The 20,386-nt window shown below is 42.7% G+C and overlaps 1 protein-coding gene across 5 annotated transcripts in view; it reads right to left on the minus strand.

Annotated features, from left to right (window-relative positions):
- LOC122787298 (semaphorin-4D-like) overlaps positions 1-20,386 on the minus strand; it is a 2,116,148-nt gene that overhangs the window by 1,571,144 nt on the left and 524,618 nt on the right. For all 5 annotated transcript variants that reach the window (XM_044053927.1, XM_044053928.1, XM_044053925.1 and 2 more), the window contains one exon: positions 18,935-18,994. In XM_044053927.1, the coding sequence (XP_043909862.1) occupies positions 18,935-18,994 (60 nt within the window). The remainder of the gene's footprint in view (positions 1-18,934; positions 18,995-20,386) is intronic.

Consider the following 20,386-nt stretch of genomic DNA (forward strand, 5'->3'; position numbering starts at 1 on the left):
CCACGACAAAAATTTCAATGGGCAAGAGGAGGCTGGTTCAAAGGGGGGGCAGCATCAACTTAGATAATAATAAGTTTAGACTCCAAGGTGACGTAGGAGATCTAATTGGTGGTCTAATATGAAAAGACCCTTTTAAAAGGCTTTACAAAGTCTGTGGGCCATAACAGGAGCCCCACATTCTTCCACATGGAAATTAGAAATGGCAGCCAATTGAACTCTTAATGTGGCAGGAGAAGCACCCTGATGGAACAATTCTGTTAAAAACTCTAATATTTTATTCAAAGGAGCTATAACAGGGTCCACTTGCTGTGTATTTGCCCAGAATACAAAGCGCTTCCATTTACTAGTATATGTTTTAGTAGTGGAAGCTTTATGAGAAGCCACTAATATATTCCGAACTGCAGGTGAAAGAAGATCAGGCCTGGCTAAGTTGGGAATTGGAGCAGCCAAGCTGCTAGATGGAGGGACAAGAGCGAGGGGTGGGGAGCCCCTGACGAGTGAGTCAATAGATCTGGCTCTGGGTCCAGGATCCAGGGTCCCCGAATGCAGTGTGTCATGAGGAAGGGGAACCAAACTTGACGAGACCAGAATGGGGCAATGAGGATTATTGTCCTGTGTAGGTTGTTGGCTTTCTGGAGAAACTTTGTGATCAGGGGGAAGGGAGGAAATGCGTACAGGAGACCCGGGGGCCAATCGTGAATCAGTGCGTCCCTGGGGACTTCCCCTGGAGGGAGTAATAGGGCAAACTAGCTCCTGCATTTGGCGTTCATTGGCCAGCCAAACAGATCGCAGGAAGGCTGGCCCCACGTGCGAAAAATCTTTTTCGCAACTGACTGTTTTAGGGACCACTCGTGCGGTAACAGTATTGCTCTGCTCAGCCTGTCGGCTATGACGTTGGATGACCCCGGGATGTGCGTTGCTATCAGAAAGCGACCCGTGGACTCCGCCCATTGCCAGATTCTCATGGCCTCTCTGCATAGCTGATAGGACTTGGTTCCCCCTTGCTTGTTTATGTACCAGACTACAGACATGTTGTCCGTCTGAACTGCAATAGTTCCCAGAGGAAGAAGGGGAGCAAAGTGTTGCAACGCTAGAAACACTGCCCTCAACTCTAGAACATTGATGTGCAGATTGTACTCTAAATTGGTCCATTCGCCTTGGACTGTCTGTCCCTGAAAGATGCCCCCCCACCCTATCAGGGAAGCGTCCGTGGTCACCGTAGCTGTCGGCGTGGGTAGCACAAATGGTCTCCCCTTGGAAAGGTTGCAAGTCTGAAGCCACCAGGTTAGGTGTGATTTGCATGTGTTCGTTATAAGAATCTCGTGTGTCAGAGGTAGTTGTTGGAACGACCATTGTGCAAACAGTAGCCATTGTAGGACTCATGTGCAGTCTTCCCAAGGGTATTGCAATAAGAGAAGCTGACATGAGTCCCAAAACCTTCAGTACCAGTTTTGCTGGGGATTTCCTGGACAAAAGAAGAAGACGTATGTGAGTCTGAAGTGAAAGTATCCTTTCTGGAGGAAGTCTTAGAATTAACTGATGTGTATCTAATTCCGCTCCTATGAATAAGATACACTGTGATGGCTGTAGTAAGGATTTTCCGAAGTTTACGGAAATTCCGAGGTGAACACACAGTTGAAGAGTGTAGTCTCTGGCCTGTACTAGTTGACGCTGGGTGGAGGCAGAAAGGAGCCAGTCGTCCAGATACGGAAACACCTGGAATCCTAGGCGTCTCAAGTGAGACGCTACCACTGCCATGCATTTGGTGAAGACCCTGGGGCTGAGGTCAGACCAAAGGGCAGGGCTCGAAACTGAAAGTGACTGGCACCCAGCCGAAGCGCAAATGATCTCTGGATGCCCTGGCCATTTTGATGTGGTAGTATGCATCCTTCAGATCTATTGAGCACATCCAGTCGTCCTTCTGTAAGAATGGAAGGATCGATTGAAGCGTGACCATTCGGAACTTTTCTTTCTTGACGAAGGTATTGAGGTCGCTTAGGTCCAGAATGGGCCTCCAGTCCCCTGTTTTCTTTGGAACTAAAAAGAACCTTGAGTAAGTTTCGAATCCTCTTTGGTCCGCTGGGACTGGTTGGATGACTCTTTTTTCTAGCAGCTTTGAAATTTCTATAGCTGCTGGTTCTCGCAGATGGGGCGGCACATCTGGGAGTCTTTTCTTTGGAATGGGATAGGATAGAAATGGTATATTGTAACCTCTGGTAACCACGCTTTTTACCCACTTGTCTGTAGTTATGTTTTGCCAGGCCTGAGGGTATAAAGCTAAGCGACCCCCGACTGCCTCCAGAGCAGGACAGTCGGGCCTCCTCTCAGGAGTGCTGGAAAGGTTTACCAGGGAGTGTATTCCCTGTCACCTTGATTCTGCGGACCCCCTCTGCCGCCAGGGCGGCGTCTTCCACCTCTGCCCCCTCCTCTGCCTCTAGAAGGGGCATCACCCTGTGTGCCTGGGAAAGATCCTTGGGGTTTTCGAAACCACATTTTTCCACCACGTTGCCCTTTGGGGTACGGTCTGGATGGGGTGGGGTGGAAAAACGGACTCAGACAGCAGACAGAGTCTTTCCCTTCTGCTCACACCGGGTAAGGGTCTCCTTTACTTTGGGGCCAAAAAGAGTGGCACCATCAAATGGGGCGTTAGTAAAGGAAGACTTGAAGGCTTCCGCAAATGAACATAAGCGCATCCAGGATTGTCTGCGAAGAGCAATCGCTGAAGCTGCTGCCCTACTCGAACCTTCGGCTGCGTAAGAGATCAGCCTCATGGACGAGTTCACAATGGATGTAAGGGTATTAAGTTGCGCTGTCACTTTCTCTGAGACAGCAGCATCTGTAGTACCCTGGAGGGTATCTCCCAACTCTTTGACTAGATCCCTCTGTAGTCGTGTAAAGTGGGTCAAATAGTTCAGGGATCGCATGGAAAAAGCAGCTGAACTAAAAATGCGCTTCCCATACCTGTCCATAGTCCTAGAATCTTTATTAGGGGGATGGACAGATGAGGAAGATTCCGACATCTTTTTCGTGGCTGCTGCCACCACCATAGCGTCCACTGGAACTCCTTTTGTCAAGTAAGTCTTGTCCTGGGGTGCAGTGATATACTTATTAGGCTTCCTAGGGACTGGTTCCACTGTGTCAGGAGCCTCCCACGCCCTTCGAGCAATAAGTTCCATTAATTCATCGAAGGGCGGAGTGACCCAGGAGGAGGAAGGGCGAGCACCAAATGCCTTCAGCAAGACTGACTCATCCTCAGAAGGGGGGAGGGACTGCCAGTCACCTCTCTGTTTCAGGATCTCCAATATGTCAGAAAAAGAGACATCTTCTGAAGGTGACTTAGGGGACCCTTCTGACTCATCCAAGTCAGTATCGGATGTCAAAGATTCTTGTGGAGAATCTAAGTGTCTCCTCTTACACAATCTTTTCCTAGGGACTTCTTCGTGGGGAGCATCCGAAGAAGCCTCCGAGGAAGAGGGGGCACCCTCCAGGGGTGGCTGAGACACCGGTGCTCGACGCTTGGATGTAGCCGTGGGTGCAGAGGAAGATAACGGTCCTTTATGGGGAGGAGAGGCTGCTTCTACTGATGTGGTTGTCTGGGTAGACAACACCTTCCTCATGAGATCGAAGGCCCCCGGGTCCCGAGTCGAGGTATCTCCCGGTTCCGAAGAAATGGGAAGAATCCCCGACACAGGCACCGAAGGCATCGACCCGAGGGCGAGCGAATCGATCCGAGCCGAGGCCCCGAGAGGAAGAGTCGGAACCGAAACATCGGTTCGACTCTCGGCCCCGGAACCAAGGATGGATCTCCGGCTCCGAGACTCCGGTACCGGATCGGACGGAGTCGAGGTGAACGGAGCCAACCGAGAAAAGGACGGTTCTGGCACCGAGGGCTCCACAATCAGCAGCTCAGCTTCTTCCGGCTCCGAAGACTGGACAGGTCTCGGAGGAGGAACAGATGGAGATAATGGGAGGCCTTCAAGTTTCGACACCAATTGGGTGGAAACCGAGATAAGTTTGGATAGGGCCGTATGTTCCAATAATTTCTGCACCACACGGTCCACATCGATGTCGGAGAGGGGCTTAGAAGAACGGGTCGAAGGAACCGAAGACGGAGCCGACCTCAACAGTGTCGGGGGAGGGAGCTCCATCACCGGTTCCAAGACTCGAGGCTCGGAAACTGACAACAGTTGAACACTCGGCCCCGAAGTCTGTGGAACCGGTGATCTAACTTTACTCGAAGAGCTCGGAGCCAATGACCTGGGCTCCGACATCTTCGATTCCTTCGAGGATTTGGATGCCTGGTCTGAAGCATCCAGAGCCTCCTGAAAGGAAGGTTTTAATAACCCCCTGTCCATGAGTTTCCTGCGCCTATCTGTCATGACCCTCCCACTAAAAGAGTGACAAATTGAACAGTCCTCTTGTAAGTGGAGAGGGCCAAGGCAGTAGACACAGGAACTATGGTTGTCAGTAACTGACATTTTTTGGCCACACTGGCAACGTTTAAAACCCGATTTAATTTTCTCAGACATCTTAAAGAAGAAACAGGTAAGAGAAAAAAAGTCAAGTCCAGTAGAGTGACAAATCCAGTAAATATGTCGAATCCGATATACAAGTCAGTCCGGTTGTCAATTCAAGTAAGGGGTGGTAGGCCCCGAAAAACTCTAATAAGTTTAATTAAACTTAACGGTACCGAGTATTTCTACCTTACCACACACACATACACTATGTCTACCAAATAGCACTTTAGAATAAATTTTTCCTGAAAAATAACAATAATAAAGTTATTTCTTATCTGAAGTTGCTCGAGCTCGATCCCAGTGATGCGAACGCAGCTGCGGCAAACTAGATCTGAGGTAAAGGCAGAGGGGGATTGTGGGTATTAGGTTGTCTCGAGCTTCTTCTCGATGCAGAGCTTGCAAGCGGCCGACACGGAGCCGAGGATCGGCTCCGAACCCATGTGTAAGAACAAACGGCGAGATTGAACACTATCACATTGCCTTTTTTCTGAGAGGTGCCTATAAGACATCCCAAAAGACTATCCTGTTTGACAAAGTCAAGGAGGATTTTTGAACATTTATCTGGTCAGAACAGCAGTTCAGCCAATCATGAAGTACGTACGCCAAGCGTCATCAAGTCGGCATTGTACCGCAAAGGAGCTGATGGGGAGAAGGCAAGTGATTCCAAAACGCTACCACCATTAGGAGCGACTAGTGTCGAGCAATTATTAACTCCAGCGATAGAAAGCGTAAATCTAGATACCCCAAATGTATCAATAACATCCGCGGAACAACGTGAATTCACAGCAGATCCTGATGCCCCTATTACCTCTACAACACCGAAGCAAACACGTGGACTATGTGAACCGAAAGGGAAAAGGCAAATGGAGATTTCGGCTTTTTTACCGTTTCGGCTGCAACAACCCGAAAAGGTTGTGGAACAGAGACTACAGACCGAAGGGTTTTCAGGAACTATGCTGAGCGGACAATTTCAAGGGCAAGGGGCAAAGAGGAAACTCAACAGCCCCAAAAAGAGCAACAAGGTGCCACGCAGGTAATAGAAAATGTAAGCATACAGATGTTTGAAAGTACCTTAAATTTAACAGAATTGACTTTAACAAATGGACACTATATGTTATTAAGCAAAGGCCTTAAGTTCATTCCCTTTGCTATGGGTAATGTGACGCCTTCTACGTAGGTAAGACTACGCGAAGGCTAAAAGACCGCATTATAGAGCATAGGTCTGAAATCAATAGACAGATATAGACCAACGCCCTATTTAAACACATATCAGAATACAATAAGCACAGCTTTAAATTTAGATGTATTGACATTGTACAAGTGGGTATGAGGGGGGGTGATGTCAACAATCTTTTAGAAATAAAGGAACTAGAGTGGATAATAAGGCTACATGCGGATACCACTCCAGGTTTAAACAATGCCATCAGCATAAAAAGTACAGTTTTGTACCTACCATAAATGTAGATGTTCGAAGATCCACATTGCTGCAGTCCTTACACTTGGGTAGTCCGCTGTCCTCGGTCGGCCCGAATATCAAAGTATAAGGCTGACGTCGGTCAAGGCGCATTAGACTGACATCAGGACGTCAGGGTACAAATGCGCATGACCGACGTCATATCCTCAGTCTTTTCTTGCCCCAGATGTCAGAAGACCCCAAAAAGAAAGGTCAAAACCAAAAGATAGCAACCAACCAATCCACCACCCTTGCACTAATAATATGTACAATATATACAATAAACACAATATTTACAACCCAACCCACACAACCGCCTCTAACTACAGAGGGGAAGGAGGGAGGGTAAATTGGACTGCAGCAATGTGGATCTTCGAACATCTACATTTATGGTAGGTACAAAACTGTACTATGTTCTTCATCTCACATTGCTGCAGTCCTTACACTTGGGTAGAATCCCAAAGCAGAGGTAAGGGAGGATGGCAAAACTATAAAGTAGCAGGAGCTGCCAAAATGCCCTGTAAAATAGCAGTGGCAAAACCAGCCCTAGATTTAGAGTAAAGTGGAAGGTGATAATGCTTAGAGAAAGTATGCACTGAACTCCAAGTAGCTGCCTCCAAAATATCTTTAGTTGCCACCCCTTAAAAAGCTGTCAAGTGGCAGTAGCCCTAGTGGAATGAGGCCTAATCCCAGCTGGAATCTCCTTACCATGATGGGAATAACAGAAAGCAATGCAAAACCCAATCCACTTAGAAATAGTTTGTTTTGACACAGGCTTGCCCTGAGAACTCAAAGCAAAAGAAACAAATAACTGCTGAGACTGCCTGAACCCTTTAGTTCTGCTCAAATAATATCGCAACTGCCTGTGTACATCTAAAGTGTGCAAAATCTTTTCCCCTTTATTTTGGGGATTTGCATAAAAAGTAGGCAAATGAATAGTTTGGTTTAAAGCCACACTAGAAACCACTTTAGGCATAAAGGAAGGATTAGTACGCAAAGATACCCTATCCTTATGGAAAATTAAGAAAGGCTCAACTGCCATAAGGGCCTGTAATTCAGAAACCCTTCTTGCAGAGGTAATGGCCAAGAAAAAAGCAGTCTTCCATGATAAATATTTCAACTCGGCAGTAGCTGCAGGCTCAAAAGGTTGTAGAGCGAGTTTCTCCAACACAAAATTGAGATCCCAAGCAGGAGTAGGAGCTCTACGTGGGGTCTTATATTCTTTGCCCCTCTAAGAAATTGCTTGAACAAAGGATGAGAAAACAATGGTGGGTCACAGTCATAGTGATCAGAAATTGCTGCAGCATGAACCTTAATAGAAGAGAAGGACAAACCTTTGTCCAGTAACTCAGTAAGATATTGAAGAGCCACACTTAAATTAGGCTCAGAAACATCAAATTCCTTTGCTGCACTCCAAAATAAAAATCTCTTCCATTTATCTGCGTACACTTTCCTTGTACTAGGCCTTCTGGCTTCCAAAATAACATTCAAAACTCGCTGTGGAAGTTGAGACCCTCCAGGGTTCAAAACAGAATATGCCAGGCTGTTAGGTGAAGAGAGTGAAGTTTGATATTGAGTAAATGACTGTTCTCCTGAGACAGCAGGTGTGGAATCGAAGGCAAAGGCCATGGAGGCTCCCGTACCAGACTTCTCAGTAAAGGGTACCAGTGCTGTCGAGGCCAATCTGGAGCTATTAAAATCATCCTTGGCTTGTCCTGTCTGACCTTTAGGAGTACCTTTGGGAGGAGAGGCAGAGGAGGAAAGGCATACACATGAAGATTGCTCCAATTGAAAGAAAGAGCATCCACTTTCCAGGCTGTGGGATGAAACCTTTTTGTGCAAAACTTTGGCAGCTGGTAGTTTAGTGGAGAAGCGAACAGATCTATGTCTGGAGTTCCCCATGACACTGTCAATTTCTGAAATACATGAGGATCCAATTTCCACTCGTGGGGATCCATGATTCGTCTGCTCAACACATCTGCTAAGGAGTTCTGTGCTCCCGGCAGAAACCTTGCCTGAAGATTTAGCTGTAAACTGAGAGCAGTCTCCCACAAAATCATTGCTTGCCTGCATAGAGGATAAGAATGTGTTCCCGCTTGCTTGTTGATGTACCACATGACAGTTGTGTTGTCTGTTAGAATCAACACCTGCCCTGGAAGAAGTAAATCCTTGAAAGCTATTAATGCAAATTGGACTGCTAACATCTCCTTCAGGTTGATATGTAGATGTTGTAGTCTGGCAGGCCACGTGTCTTGTATCCACTTTCCATTTAGATGAGCTCCCCAAGCTTTGTCTGAGGCATCTGTCGTTAGAATCTGACTCGCCTCTGGCCGGGTCACAGAGAGTCCCTTGTTTAGGTGACATTCCTGAGCCCACCACAAAAATTCCTTTTGAATGCAAGGTATTATCTGAATGACAGTGTCCATATCCTGGCAGTGCTGTGTCCATACATTTTGAGATACCATTGTAACTTCCTCATATGCAGTTTGGCATTGGGAAGCACCAGAATACAAGATGCCATGAACCCCAAGGCTTGAAGGACTGTCCTTGCAGTCAGCCTGGACTGATGAGACAATTGATGGAAGTAAAGTGAAAGATTCTTTTGTTTGTCCGGGGTCAAAAAGGCCATCTGGGATGCTGTATTCAGTCTTACACCCAGAAAGCACATGTCCTGAGAGGGTACTAGACTGGACTTTATTTCGTTCACAGAATACCCCAGGCATCTTAGCACTGCTATCACATATTGCAAATGATGAAGAAGTGCGTCCCTTTCTTGAGCCAGAATCAGGCAATCGTCCAAATAAGGATAAATCTGTATTCCTTTTAGCCTGAAGAAAGCTATCACTGGAGCCAGAACTTTCGTGAACACTCTGGGCGCAGTAGATAAGCCAAAGGGCAATGCAGAGAACTGATAATGAGAAGTCCCAGCCCGAAAACGCAGATACTTCCTGCAACTTAGTCTGATAGGAACATGAAGGTAAGCCTCCTTGAGATCCAGAGTTACCATCCAGTGATCTTTGCCCAGCAGAGGTAAAAGCTGTTGTAACGTCAACATTTTGAACTTGGGAATGTCCAGATAAGTGTTGAGGATAGATAAATCCAAAATTGGTCTCCACGTGTTCCCCTTCTTTGGTACTAGGAACAGGCGAGAATAAAATCCTAGGCCCACTTCTGGCAGAGGGACCGGCTGTATGGCCCCTATTTGAAGTAGCAGAGAAATTTGTTTGTGAGCCTCTATTCTTTGTTGAGGAGGAACGTCTGGCATGCCTTTGAAAGGAGGCAAGGTATGGAAATAAAACTTGTAACCTTGGTGTATGATATCCAATACCCATCTGTCTTGGGTAATTAAACTCCAATTTTCCTTGAAAAGTGCCAACCTTCCTCCCAAAGGAGCTGCCAGACGAGAAGGCTCTGGCAGCTGAAAAGGTAGGTCATTGGGCCTGTTTACGAAAGGACTGACCCCTGCCCTCACCCGAAGACTGTGCAGGTGAACTCCCTGTTCTAGGCCTGAAAGAGCCCTGAGCTCTGCCCCTACCACGTCTAGATCTACCCCTAGACTGGGAATCATAAGAAGGATACGTCCACCCCTTGGTAGGCCAATTCCTACTAAACTTCGGAGGCTGAACCTGCAAAAAATCTTTAACAGTCTGCATAGACTTAGCCTTGTCTTCCATTTTCTTTAAGACTGCCTCCACAGGTGAACCAAACAACACATCAGACTGTAAAGGAGCATCTAAAATCCTTGTCTTAACATGGTCAGATAAATTCTGATCCCTCAGCCAGGCGTGCCTGCGAAGAACTGACCCTGTAGCAGCCACCCTAGACGAGGCCTGTACAGCATCAAAACCACATTGCAAAGAATGCTTACCCACCTGTTCAGAAACATGTACCAAATCCTGTAATTCCTTACACGCAATACCTTCTGCCAGAGCATCTACCTTAGACTTCAATTGAGAAAGTAGATAGTTTTGGTATTTCAACATGTGAAACTGGCAATTCAAAGCCCTCATAGCTAAGGTGGAAGAAGTATAGACTTTCTTTCCCCATCTATCCAAAGCCCTGGCCTCTTTATCTGGAGGAACCGGATTTTTAACAACAGAAGCCTTGACACCCTTAGGCCCTTGACTAACAGTTTCTGGGTCCGCCCTAGGACTCTTAAAAAGATATTTATGAGCTTCAGGCACCCTGTAATACCTATCCGGTTTAACAGGAGCAGGAGGCAAAGAATCAGGATTAAGAGAAGCCTCTGCAAACACATCTTCCACAACATCCAGAACAGGAGGTATAGCCAAAGGCCTATGCTGGGGTAAAAACAAAAATTCCCTAAGCCTTTTCCTGGAATCAGAGAAGTCCTGACCTTCCCACTTAAAATGTTCCCTCATGGAATGAAGAGTCTCTGAAAAAGAAAAATCCTCTGGAAGAGAAGCGGAAGGAGTAGAATCATCCACATCAGAATCAGAATAAGGAGAATACTCCTGCAAGTCTTCAGCCGAAGACTCTGAAACATCCGAAGCCTGCTCAAAACTCCCCAACTCTGGTTCCACCCTAGGCCTCTTATCAGGAGGGGGCAAAGAACCTCTAATTAAAGTAATTAAATCTTCTGCCATTTTAAGCATGTGCTTCTTGGGCACAGATCCTGATGAACTAGGAGTGACACCAACAGAAGCTAAACCTGGCCTGCCTCTGGGAGATGCCTTGGAAACAGAAGGAGAGGGCCTAACCACCCTAGGAAGGGAGGGGAGTACAGTAACCTGAGAAGCCCCTTCAGCCTGACCTGCCTCCTGAGAGGCCACATCCTGCAACAACAAAGTCTCCCCCTGGGACTCCAGAGAAACCTCCGGTGGAACCCCGGTTCCACCGACACCTCAAGAACCGGCGTCCGGTGCGGACGACTCTTCTTGCCTGGGCTTAGCTGCTTTGTCTTTGCGCTTCTTGAAGAAGCGGGCGCGGAGCATCCGGCGGCATATTATAATTGCACCGCTTCCGAAGACTAACCTGGCACAATCTAACCTTCGCAATAGTGCGCTTATTGAACCTAGCACAAAAGCGACACCCAACAACGTCGTGCTCAGGCCCCAAACAAGGAATACACAAAGTATGATAATCTCTATGCGGTATCTGTTTCCCACAAGAAATACAGTTATTCACTTTTTCTGACATCCGGTAAACCACTGAGGCAAGAAAAAAACTAAAATATTCCCCAACGGGGTACTTAGCCAACTTTGACTCTGTCTGAAACTCCGAATTCGAAAAATTTCAGAACGCCGAACGGCACTTGCAACGCTGCTTCTGCATCGGACCATGCGGCAAAAAAGACTGAGGATATGACGTCGGTCATGCGCATTTGTACCCTGACGTCCTGATGTCAGTCTAATGCGCCTTGACCAACGTCAGCCTTATACTTTGATATTCGGGCCGACCGAGGACAGCGGACTACCCAAGTGTAAGGACTGCAGCAATGTGAGATGAAGAACATCCTATATTATTGAGACAACAGATGAGTAATTTATAGAATACAATAGCTGTAGATAGAATTAAGAAATAAATAGGTTATTATGGATTTGGAATGTTTTAAAGTTGTTATTATATATACATTTTTAATGAAAATTTTTTTCCTTGTATTTTTACAAAGTATTTATGTTTTGTTTTTGAATTGATTGAATTCTATTGGTTGGTTTGGTCATATGTTCTTAACTGTTACCTCTATTTAAATGTCAAGTATTTGATACTATGTATGCTGATGAAGGGTTGAGAGCCCGAAAGCTTCATTAAAAACTATTGGCGTTTCTGTGACTTTTGTTGCTTCTGAGAACTTTTTGTTCTATCCCTGTGTTTCAAGTTCAATTGTATTGGTGCAGCAGACAACGTTTTAGGAGAAGACCAAACCAGCCTGCTCATTATTAGTAAGCTACGTATCTTACAAAATGACTTTATCCATCAAGAGACTTCTTATGAAGGTAAATAATCCATTACTACAGAGTCAAAGGCCTAATAATGACGGTCAAGATATCATTGTAGCTGAAGATACAACTAATTTGAATAAGGTACTAACTACACTTGAAAAGAAAGTTAACAACTACAAGCATTTACAGTGGCAAAGACTCAGTTTTCTAGCTTATTTAGAGCTTGGCATTGTACCTAGAGGACTACGGGTCCTTAAAATGCCTTCGTATGGTAATACACATGAGGAACTTTTGGTGAAATGGCAGCAGCTCAATCTCGAGCTGAGTGCAAATTACATGAGATTAATGAACGATTTTTTTAAAGAGATTGAAAGTAACTTGCTTGTAGAAATTGATCAGTGTGAAAAAGATGTTAAGACAATGTTAAAGGGTGATGCTTCTAACTGCATCTATCAAGCTTTTGTAGAAAGGGTGCAACTGCTGGACACTAGACTAGAAATGCAGAAAAAAAGAAAATTAAAACGTGACATTGATGACTTTAAAAACGGCCACATCTTCTCATGGCCGAGAGCTGAATATAAAGGATTTCCTAAAATCAACAAGCAAATGCCGTATACGCAGAGTTATACAACATCCACGGGTCCGAGGAAACGTTTAGACCAGCTGGATGACTTCACGTTGCCGCAAAATGCCTCTAGCAGTTCAGCCAATCATGAAGTACGTACGCCAAGCGTCATCAAGTCGGCACTGTACCGCAAAGGAGCTGATGGGGAGAAGGCAAGTGATTCCAAAATACTACCACCATTAGGAGCGACTAGTGTCGAGCAATTAACTCCAGCGATAGAAAGCGTAAATCTAGATACCCCAAATGTATCAATAACATCCGCGGAACAACGTGAATTCACAGCAGATCCTGATGCCCCTATTACCTCTACAACACCGAAGCAAACACGTGGACTATGTGAACCGAAAGGGAAAAGGCAAATGGAGATTTCGGCTTTTTTACCGTTTCGGCTGCAACAACCCGAAAAGGTTGTGGAACAGAGACTACAGACCAAAGGGTTTTCAGGAACTATGCTGAGCGGACAATTTCAAGGGCAAGGGGCAAAGAGGAAACTCAACAGCCCCAAAAAGAGCAACAAGGTGCCACGCAGGTAATAGAAAATGTAAGCATACAGATGTTTGAAGGTACCTTAAATTTAACAGAATTGACTTTAACAAATGGACACTATATGTTATTAAGCAAAGGCCTTAAGTTCATTCCCTTTGCTATGGGTAATGTGACGCCTTCTACGTAGGTAAGACTACGCGAAGGCTAAAAGACCGCATTATAGAGCATAGGTCTGAAATCAATAGACAGATACAGACCAACGCCTTATTTAAACACATATCAGAATACAATAAGCACAGCTTTAAATTTAGATGTATTGACATTGTACAAGTGGGTATGGGGGGGGGGGGTGATGTCAACAATCTTTTAGAAATAAAGGAACTAGAGTGGATAATAAGGCTACATGTGGATACCACTCCAGGTTTAAACAATGCCATCAGCATAAAACCTATATTATTGAGACAACAGATGAGTAATTTATAGAATACAATAGGTGTAGATAGAATTAAGAAATAAATAGGTTATTATGGATTTGGAATGTTTTAAAGTTGTTATTATATATACATTTTTAATGAAAAAAAATTTCCTTGTATTTTTACAAAGTATTTATGTTTTGTTTTTGAATTGATTGAATTCTATTGGTTGGTTTGGTCATATGTTCTTAACTGTTACCTCTATTTAAATGTCAAGTATTTGATACTATGTATGCTGATGAAGGGTTGAGAGCCCGAAAGCTTCATTAAAAACTATTGGCGTTTCTGTGACTTTTGTTGCTTCTCAGAACAGAATAAACCCATTCTAATGGCTCAACATCTGGGAAAAGACCCTGCAATGATGAACAAGTTTATTTTTTATTTCTTTATTTTCCATTTGTTTACCAGGTTAGTCCAAATGGACACAAGTTGACCATTTTCAGCAGAGGCCCGGGGAGAAAAGCTCCAAATGCATAGCGAAAAATTATAAAAAATAAAAAATTATATAAACATAGCTATTTTGTACAAAGAGCATAGAACATATAAAAGGAGTAAAAAATCAGAGTTTTACAATTGATGCAGCATACGGTGGTTAGAATATTGAGACAATTAAACAAGATATTATACAACAAATATACAATTGCTTGAACATAAATTCAAAAAAGTTTCCATAGACAAACAGGGTCATAAATTAGAAATCATAACTATAAAGGTGGCCTAAACACCTGGTTCACAATACTATGCACTAAATGAAACTACACAGTACACCTGTGATCTAGGGATGTTGAAAGTCAGGAACAGGTGAAATTAGTCTGAATTTGTCTAAATAAGGAAATATGTGAATGCCATCCAGTCTGCAATAATCTATAACAGGAGCTGAATACACTAAACTCTCTGGGAGCTGCAGATAACCCAAATGGTAATGCACAGAACTGATAATGTGACAAAGACATAGAAAGTCTGAGAAATGTCTTGAAGCTGTGGCTATGATAATGAGATGATATGCATCCTCTAGATCTAATGTTAGCATAAAACTCCCTAAGAGAATGAGAGTTAACGGATTCTGAAGGGTTGAATTTTGGTACTTTCACATACAGATTTATTAAAATCTAAACTGGTCTCCAAGAAGACTCTTTCTTTGGTGCCAGAAACATTCTGGAATAGAAGCCATTACCATTTTGATTTAATGGCATTGGTTCTATGAATCCTAAGGTGAGGAAAAAACTCCATTTTTTGGGGGGGATGGGGAGGAACTCTCCTGAAAGGAGATAATTGTATCAGGTGCCAAACATAGCCCTCCTGAACCAATTTTAGTACCTAAGAGTATGAAACAATCTGTTGCAAAACTGCACAGAGCCAGTTTCTAGGACATATTAAGAGAGATGAGCAGGGAGGGGAAACAACGCTGGTATAGTCATTCTGGAACAGATTCTTGTCTCTTGTTTTTCCTGTTCTGTCATTTCCTTTTGTTGCTCTGTTTGGCTTCAGAACACAGACATTGTTTGCACTGTTTTTAGAAGGAAAATGGGATTTGAGAAATTGATAAAATGGGGGCTGAAAAATCTTGGAAATTTCTTATTTCTCTCTAGATGGGGCAGAAGGGTCTTCTCCAAGTCGGTCTTCATCCAGACCTTTTCTTCTAAAGGAAAAAATAAAATTATAAACATTATTCAGCTTTATTTCTATTTATACACCTTTTCATTCACTATTTACACATTGCTGATATCACTTTTTACTGGTCTACATTAGAACATTGAAGTGCTAAAACACTGAATGTTCTAATATCGACCCCTATTCAGTGAACGCTTGAAATAGCAAAGCTGCAGAACACCGAATATTTTCCTAGGGACCTTAGGATTAGGGAGCGGGTAAGGTGAGTATGCGATAGTTAGGGCCTTAGGGTTAGGGAGCAGGTAAGGTGAGTGTGCGTTGGTTAGGGACCTTAGGGTTAGAGAGCAGGTAAGGTGAGTGTGCGTTAGTTAGGGACCTTAGGGTTAGGGAGCAGGTAAGGTGAGTGTGCGTTAGGGACCTTAGGGTTAGGGAGCAGGTAAAATGAGTGTGCGTTAGAGACCTTAGGGTTAGAGTTGGGGTTGGGGTTGGGTTAAGGTAAGTGGATAGCTAATAGTGTATGTACGGTTTAGTGTAAGGTTGTGTGGATTATGTATTTTGGTGTGCTTGTGCTGTGTGTGTGTGTATTCTCGGAACAGCAAATTTTTTCCATTGGAAAAAATTTGCTGTTCTGAGCGTTCGAGTATATCATTTCGAGATTCCAAAGTCGAGCATATGGTGTTCGATATTTTGGAATTTCGATAATGTGATATAGACCCATTTTTTACACATCATATAAACATTCCTACTGTTTTATTACAATTTATATTTTACCTTCTTCCCACATCCCATTCATTGACAACTACTTTCATATCCTTTGTAAATTACACCATAATCACACATTTTATTGATAACAATTTTTCATATCTTCAGCTTCATACATTCCAAACAGCCATAACCAATGTAGTTTCTAAGCATCTTTATTAAACATAACATTTTTTAAAGTGTCATAAGTACATACACAGTAACAGAAAAGGAACCACACAATAACATTTCCCTTGTTCTTTTCAGGGAGTGTATGTTAACAATTTACATTCCTCCAAAATTGCATAAATTGCTCCATTACAGACTTCCCATAAATGTCACTCCTCCTGATCACTATTCTGCATGTATTGCTAGAACAAATTCTATTTATTTCTACATAATTTGCTCCTTCCCTTTTCTAAAGATCCCACTTCTAGTTCTTTTATCTCCTTTACAGTATTCAGTACTTCTATTTGCGTCACAATTGTTTTAAATTTTGATTTCTATTTCCTAGTAATTGCTTTTGTTTTACAGCCAACAGCATTACAGTCAGATCTTAGTATGTTTGGGCAATTCTGATCCTATATCCCAACTCAAAATAATCACTTCCTTAGTTATAAACAATTGCTTCTCCAAAATTTCTGACAAAGTATTTTGGAGTGAATTTTTTTTTAACTCTGCCAACTTGTTCTTTCCCAAAAAACTTGTTCCCATTTATCGATCTCTGCTCTATCACACCTCCAGCATTTTCTACTCATTTAACACTCTCTGCTCTATCACACCTCCAGCATTTTCTACCCAAGGAAAAAATCTGTGTAGTCTGCCTTGGGTATAAAAATACCTAAGAAAACTCTTCCAAGCAAAAACACTGAACCTTTTGGACTTTGTTGCATACTTGGAAGTGGTACAGATGTACTTCCATTGTTTCTTTGTCTATCACCTTTCCATCCTCTCTTCCCAATCTTTTCTAATTCTCCTCTGATTTATTCTTATACTTAAGCAGTGTTTTACAGGTCCTACTATATCAGTTTTAACAGTAGTTTCTGTTCTAGACTAAACTAATACTACTACCAGAGCTGGTCTTTCATTTAACAATCTCATGTCTCTTTCTCTCTGCCTATAAACTGTTATCAATCCCTGGTGCTCTCTAACCTGCAGTCCAAATTTCTGTTTAGCCTTGTTCCAATCTGTTACCTTTCTTCTCTAGTTATCTGCCCCCAAAACCTTGGTTCTTATATTAATTTTCTCCAGCAAATAATCCCCCCCTTGTCTTCTTTCTCTATTTGCAACCATGAAAAACATCTACTACTTTTTTCTATCACATTACCCATATTCTTAATATATATTTGCATATAACATCTTCATGTCAGTGTTTCTAAAACATGCAGTTGCATTTTTTCCCTTCTGTTGCCTGTTAATCATTTTCCTCTTGGCCAACTGTTCCATTTGTTCCCTCATCAATGACAGCAGCCATGAGGGATGTTAAAGGGTTTTTCATTATATAGCACTATAACCCTGCCTTTGTTCAGCTAAGCAAGTAAAGGGGAGTATTCAGTGGAATGACCATCCCGCCCCTCCACAAGGAATGTTGCCAGAAGGTAGACCTACTCACAAATGCTGCAATATGTGAGGTGGTTTCTCTGGTCTCCATCAGAAAATCGTAGGTCCTTATGTACTCCCTGAGTACCACAACCCTCACCTACCAAGGGAGAGGTGAATGGGCCAGGCTCCTTCACTCATCTTTTCCCCTGCCTTACTCTTCCAGTGCCAGGGCTGCTAATTGAACCCCAGTCACATGGGATGCAGGCAGGGCTCCATTCGACTGTGCCAAAGAACCAGGCTACAACTCCAATTTTTTTTTTTTGCCAGAACTTTCCCAGCTTTTTACATGTTAATAATGCACGTACTACAGTTTTGACAACTCTGGATTCTTTGTATACCTTCTTTTTGCTTATACCTCATTCTGTCCCTTAATCCCCAAATTAATAATCACAAAAAAAATCAGATGCCTCTCGCACATTTTTAAATCTTCCGTGCCTTTCCAATACAGTTCTCTTTTCTTCCTTAATGTTTCTCAAGGTTCCACATATTAACTTTGTTCCTTTATTTCTTCATGCCATTCATATCTATACATCTACACATTTCATGCCCACATACTCATGAACTTTTTTCACATCAGATTTCTTTTAAATAGTTTTCAACTCTTCCCATATACTTGTATCTCTTCCTGTAACACTCTACCTCCACTACCTTCTACCTGTTGCACCAAAATTCACCAAGAGCAAAACTAGATATTGGCACAATTATCTCAAGCTTATAAACTCAGACCATGGCAATGGTCTGTGAAGGGTTCTGAAAATTAAACCATTTCAGTCTAACACTGGCATCAGGTAGTTCCACAAATTTAAGCCAGCTATAGTGCAGTGCTTGATAAGACAGGTGCATCATCCTGAGAGCATGCTGCTGCATCTGTCCTCTAACACACAATAATGAGGACTTACTGCAACCCTCACCTTTGGATTGTCAAGATTATCTTGGCCACTCACATCCTTGGATCTGATGATAAAACTCAGTCAACAGTGGGACAATCAGGGGTTTATCAATGCATCAAACCACCAGCCAGTTCAAAACTCTAAAGAAAATATTACTTTATGGAAAGAGTAGTATGGCCCTTGAATATGTGGCCACAGACAGAACATTGCATGTCAAAAGAAAGGGCTCAATTGTGCCTGGTATGGAACAGACGAAAGAAAAAAGGCAGAGGAAAGGGAGAGGCATCTGAAAAAGGATAATTACAGTACTCAGAGTAAAAAAATGGTTTGTTTTCATTTAGCCTCTTAAATTCACATGAAATGTAAACTTGGACAAAGAGGAAAAAAATCTTAACCAAATGGACTGCATCCAGTCTGTATCACACAGCACATAATGAAATATGATTAAATGCAAGGCAATGTTCAATGCTACTTTAATCTACCAGAAGGAAACAGCATCCATATATGTTTCCTGGCTTGCTAGACTATATGTTCTTCTAGAGTGAAATTAGTCAAAAACAATTCTAATAATTTTTTAAAACAACTTTCCTGGATAATAAAAGTTCTTAAATAGGAAAATAAAACTTAACATACTTTATCCTTTCCTCTTCTGGCACAGTGCAGTTGAGCTGATTCAGGGGAAGACCAGTATGTCTGAAACAATGTGAAAACAGAATCCTTTACGTACTTTAAGCCTAAACACTTCTTTATAATAATTTAACATTCCAAACATTTCAGACTACACTAGCACTCTGTACATTAATGTTTAAAAACTCCTTAAAAAAGTTATGTACTTACCGTAACATTCTATCTGTTGTCCATTTTCATTCTTCCTCAACTGTTGGGTTTAGATCCAACTCATTCGTTACTAAAGCTTGTGGTCACCAAAAAACTCTTGAGCAGTTCCCTTACCCATAATGCACCAACCCCTAACATACCTCAGATATTGTTTGCTGTTTTACATAAAGTATAAAGAACTACACCAACTTTCCTGACAGAAAGGCCATATTTAGAGCTCAACATTAAGGACAGTGATGTCCTTATAATCTCTCGATCATCCAGAAGTCCACTGTGAAAAGGGTTGAGAGGTTAGTGGGCAGAAAGTTGAAGAATGAAAATGGACAATACAGATGAAATGTTATGGTAAGTACATAACTTTTTTTCTCTGATGTTGTCAATTTTAATTCTATCCTCAACTGTTAAACAGTCCCCAGCTACCTAAAATCCCGGGTGGAATCTAAGGAAGGATATTCCTGAACGCAGCTGAGCCAAAATCTGCTCTTCTCCTTAAGGCCAGATCCAGTTTGTAATGAGTGATGAAGGTATGAGGAATGGACCAAGTTGCAGCTGCACATATATCATCCATGGAAGTTCTAGATAGAAACACTGAGGAAATTGCCATGGACCTAATTGAGTGGGCTTTAAAAGGTTTTAGTTAGGTTAGTGCCAACTTGCTACAGATAAATGAAATGCAATCCCTCAGCCATCTGGCTACAGTTACCTTTGCAACTGGTCTGCCCAATTTAGAATATGCAAAGGACACAAATAATTGAGCTGCCTTCCTCATTTCTTTTGTTCTGTGTAGGTAAAAATGTAATGGTCTGTGAACATCTAATAAATGCAACAGATATTCACCTTTATTTTCAAATTTAGGAAAGAAAACTGGAAAATTAATTAGCTGATACTGGATTCTGACACCTCCTTAGGGAGAAAGGAAGTGTTGGTATATAATGTGACTATCCTTACAAAAAAGATAAAGTAGGGAGGTTTAGAGGACAATGCTTGAATTTCTGAAATTCTAGAGAGAATCTTCCAGGTCAGGAAGTTAAGGTCGCATTTATCTGCGGGTTCAAAGGGAGAATGAATTAAGGCCTCCAGTACAAAGTTCAAATCCCATGGTGGAGGAGTATCTCAATATGGGGGTCTAACCAGGTGTGTGCCTCTCAAAACTGCTTTACAAATTTTAGATAAACCAACAGAAGTCTGAAATCCAATATCAAAATTAGAAATTGCTGCTAACTGAATTTAATGGTTGAGAAGCTAGTC

Source organism: Protopterus annectens, chromosome 13.part0 (assembly GCF_019279795.1).
Source record: "Protopterus annectens isolate FY-2018-M chromosome 13.part0, PAN1.0, whole genome shotgun sequence".
Classification (NCBI taxonomy): domain Eukaryota; kingdom Metazoa; phylum Chordata; order Ceratodontiformes; family Protopteridae; genus Protopterus; species Protopterus annectens.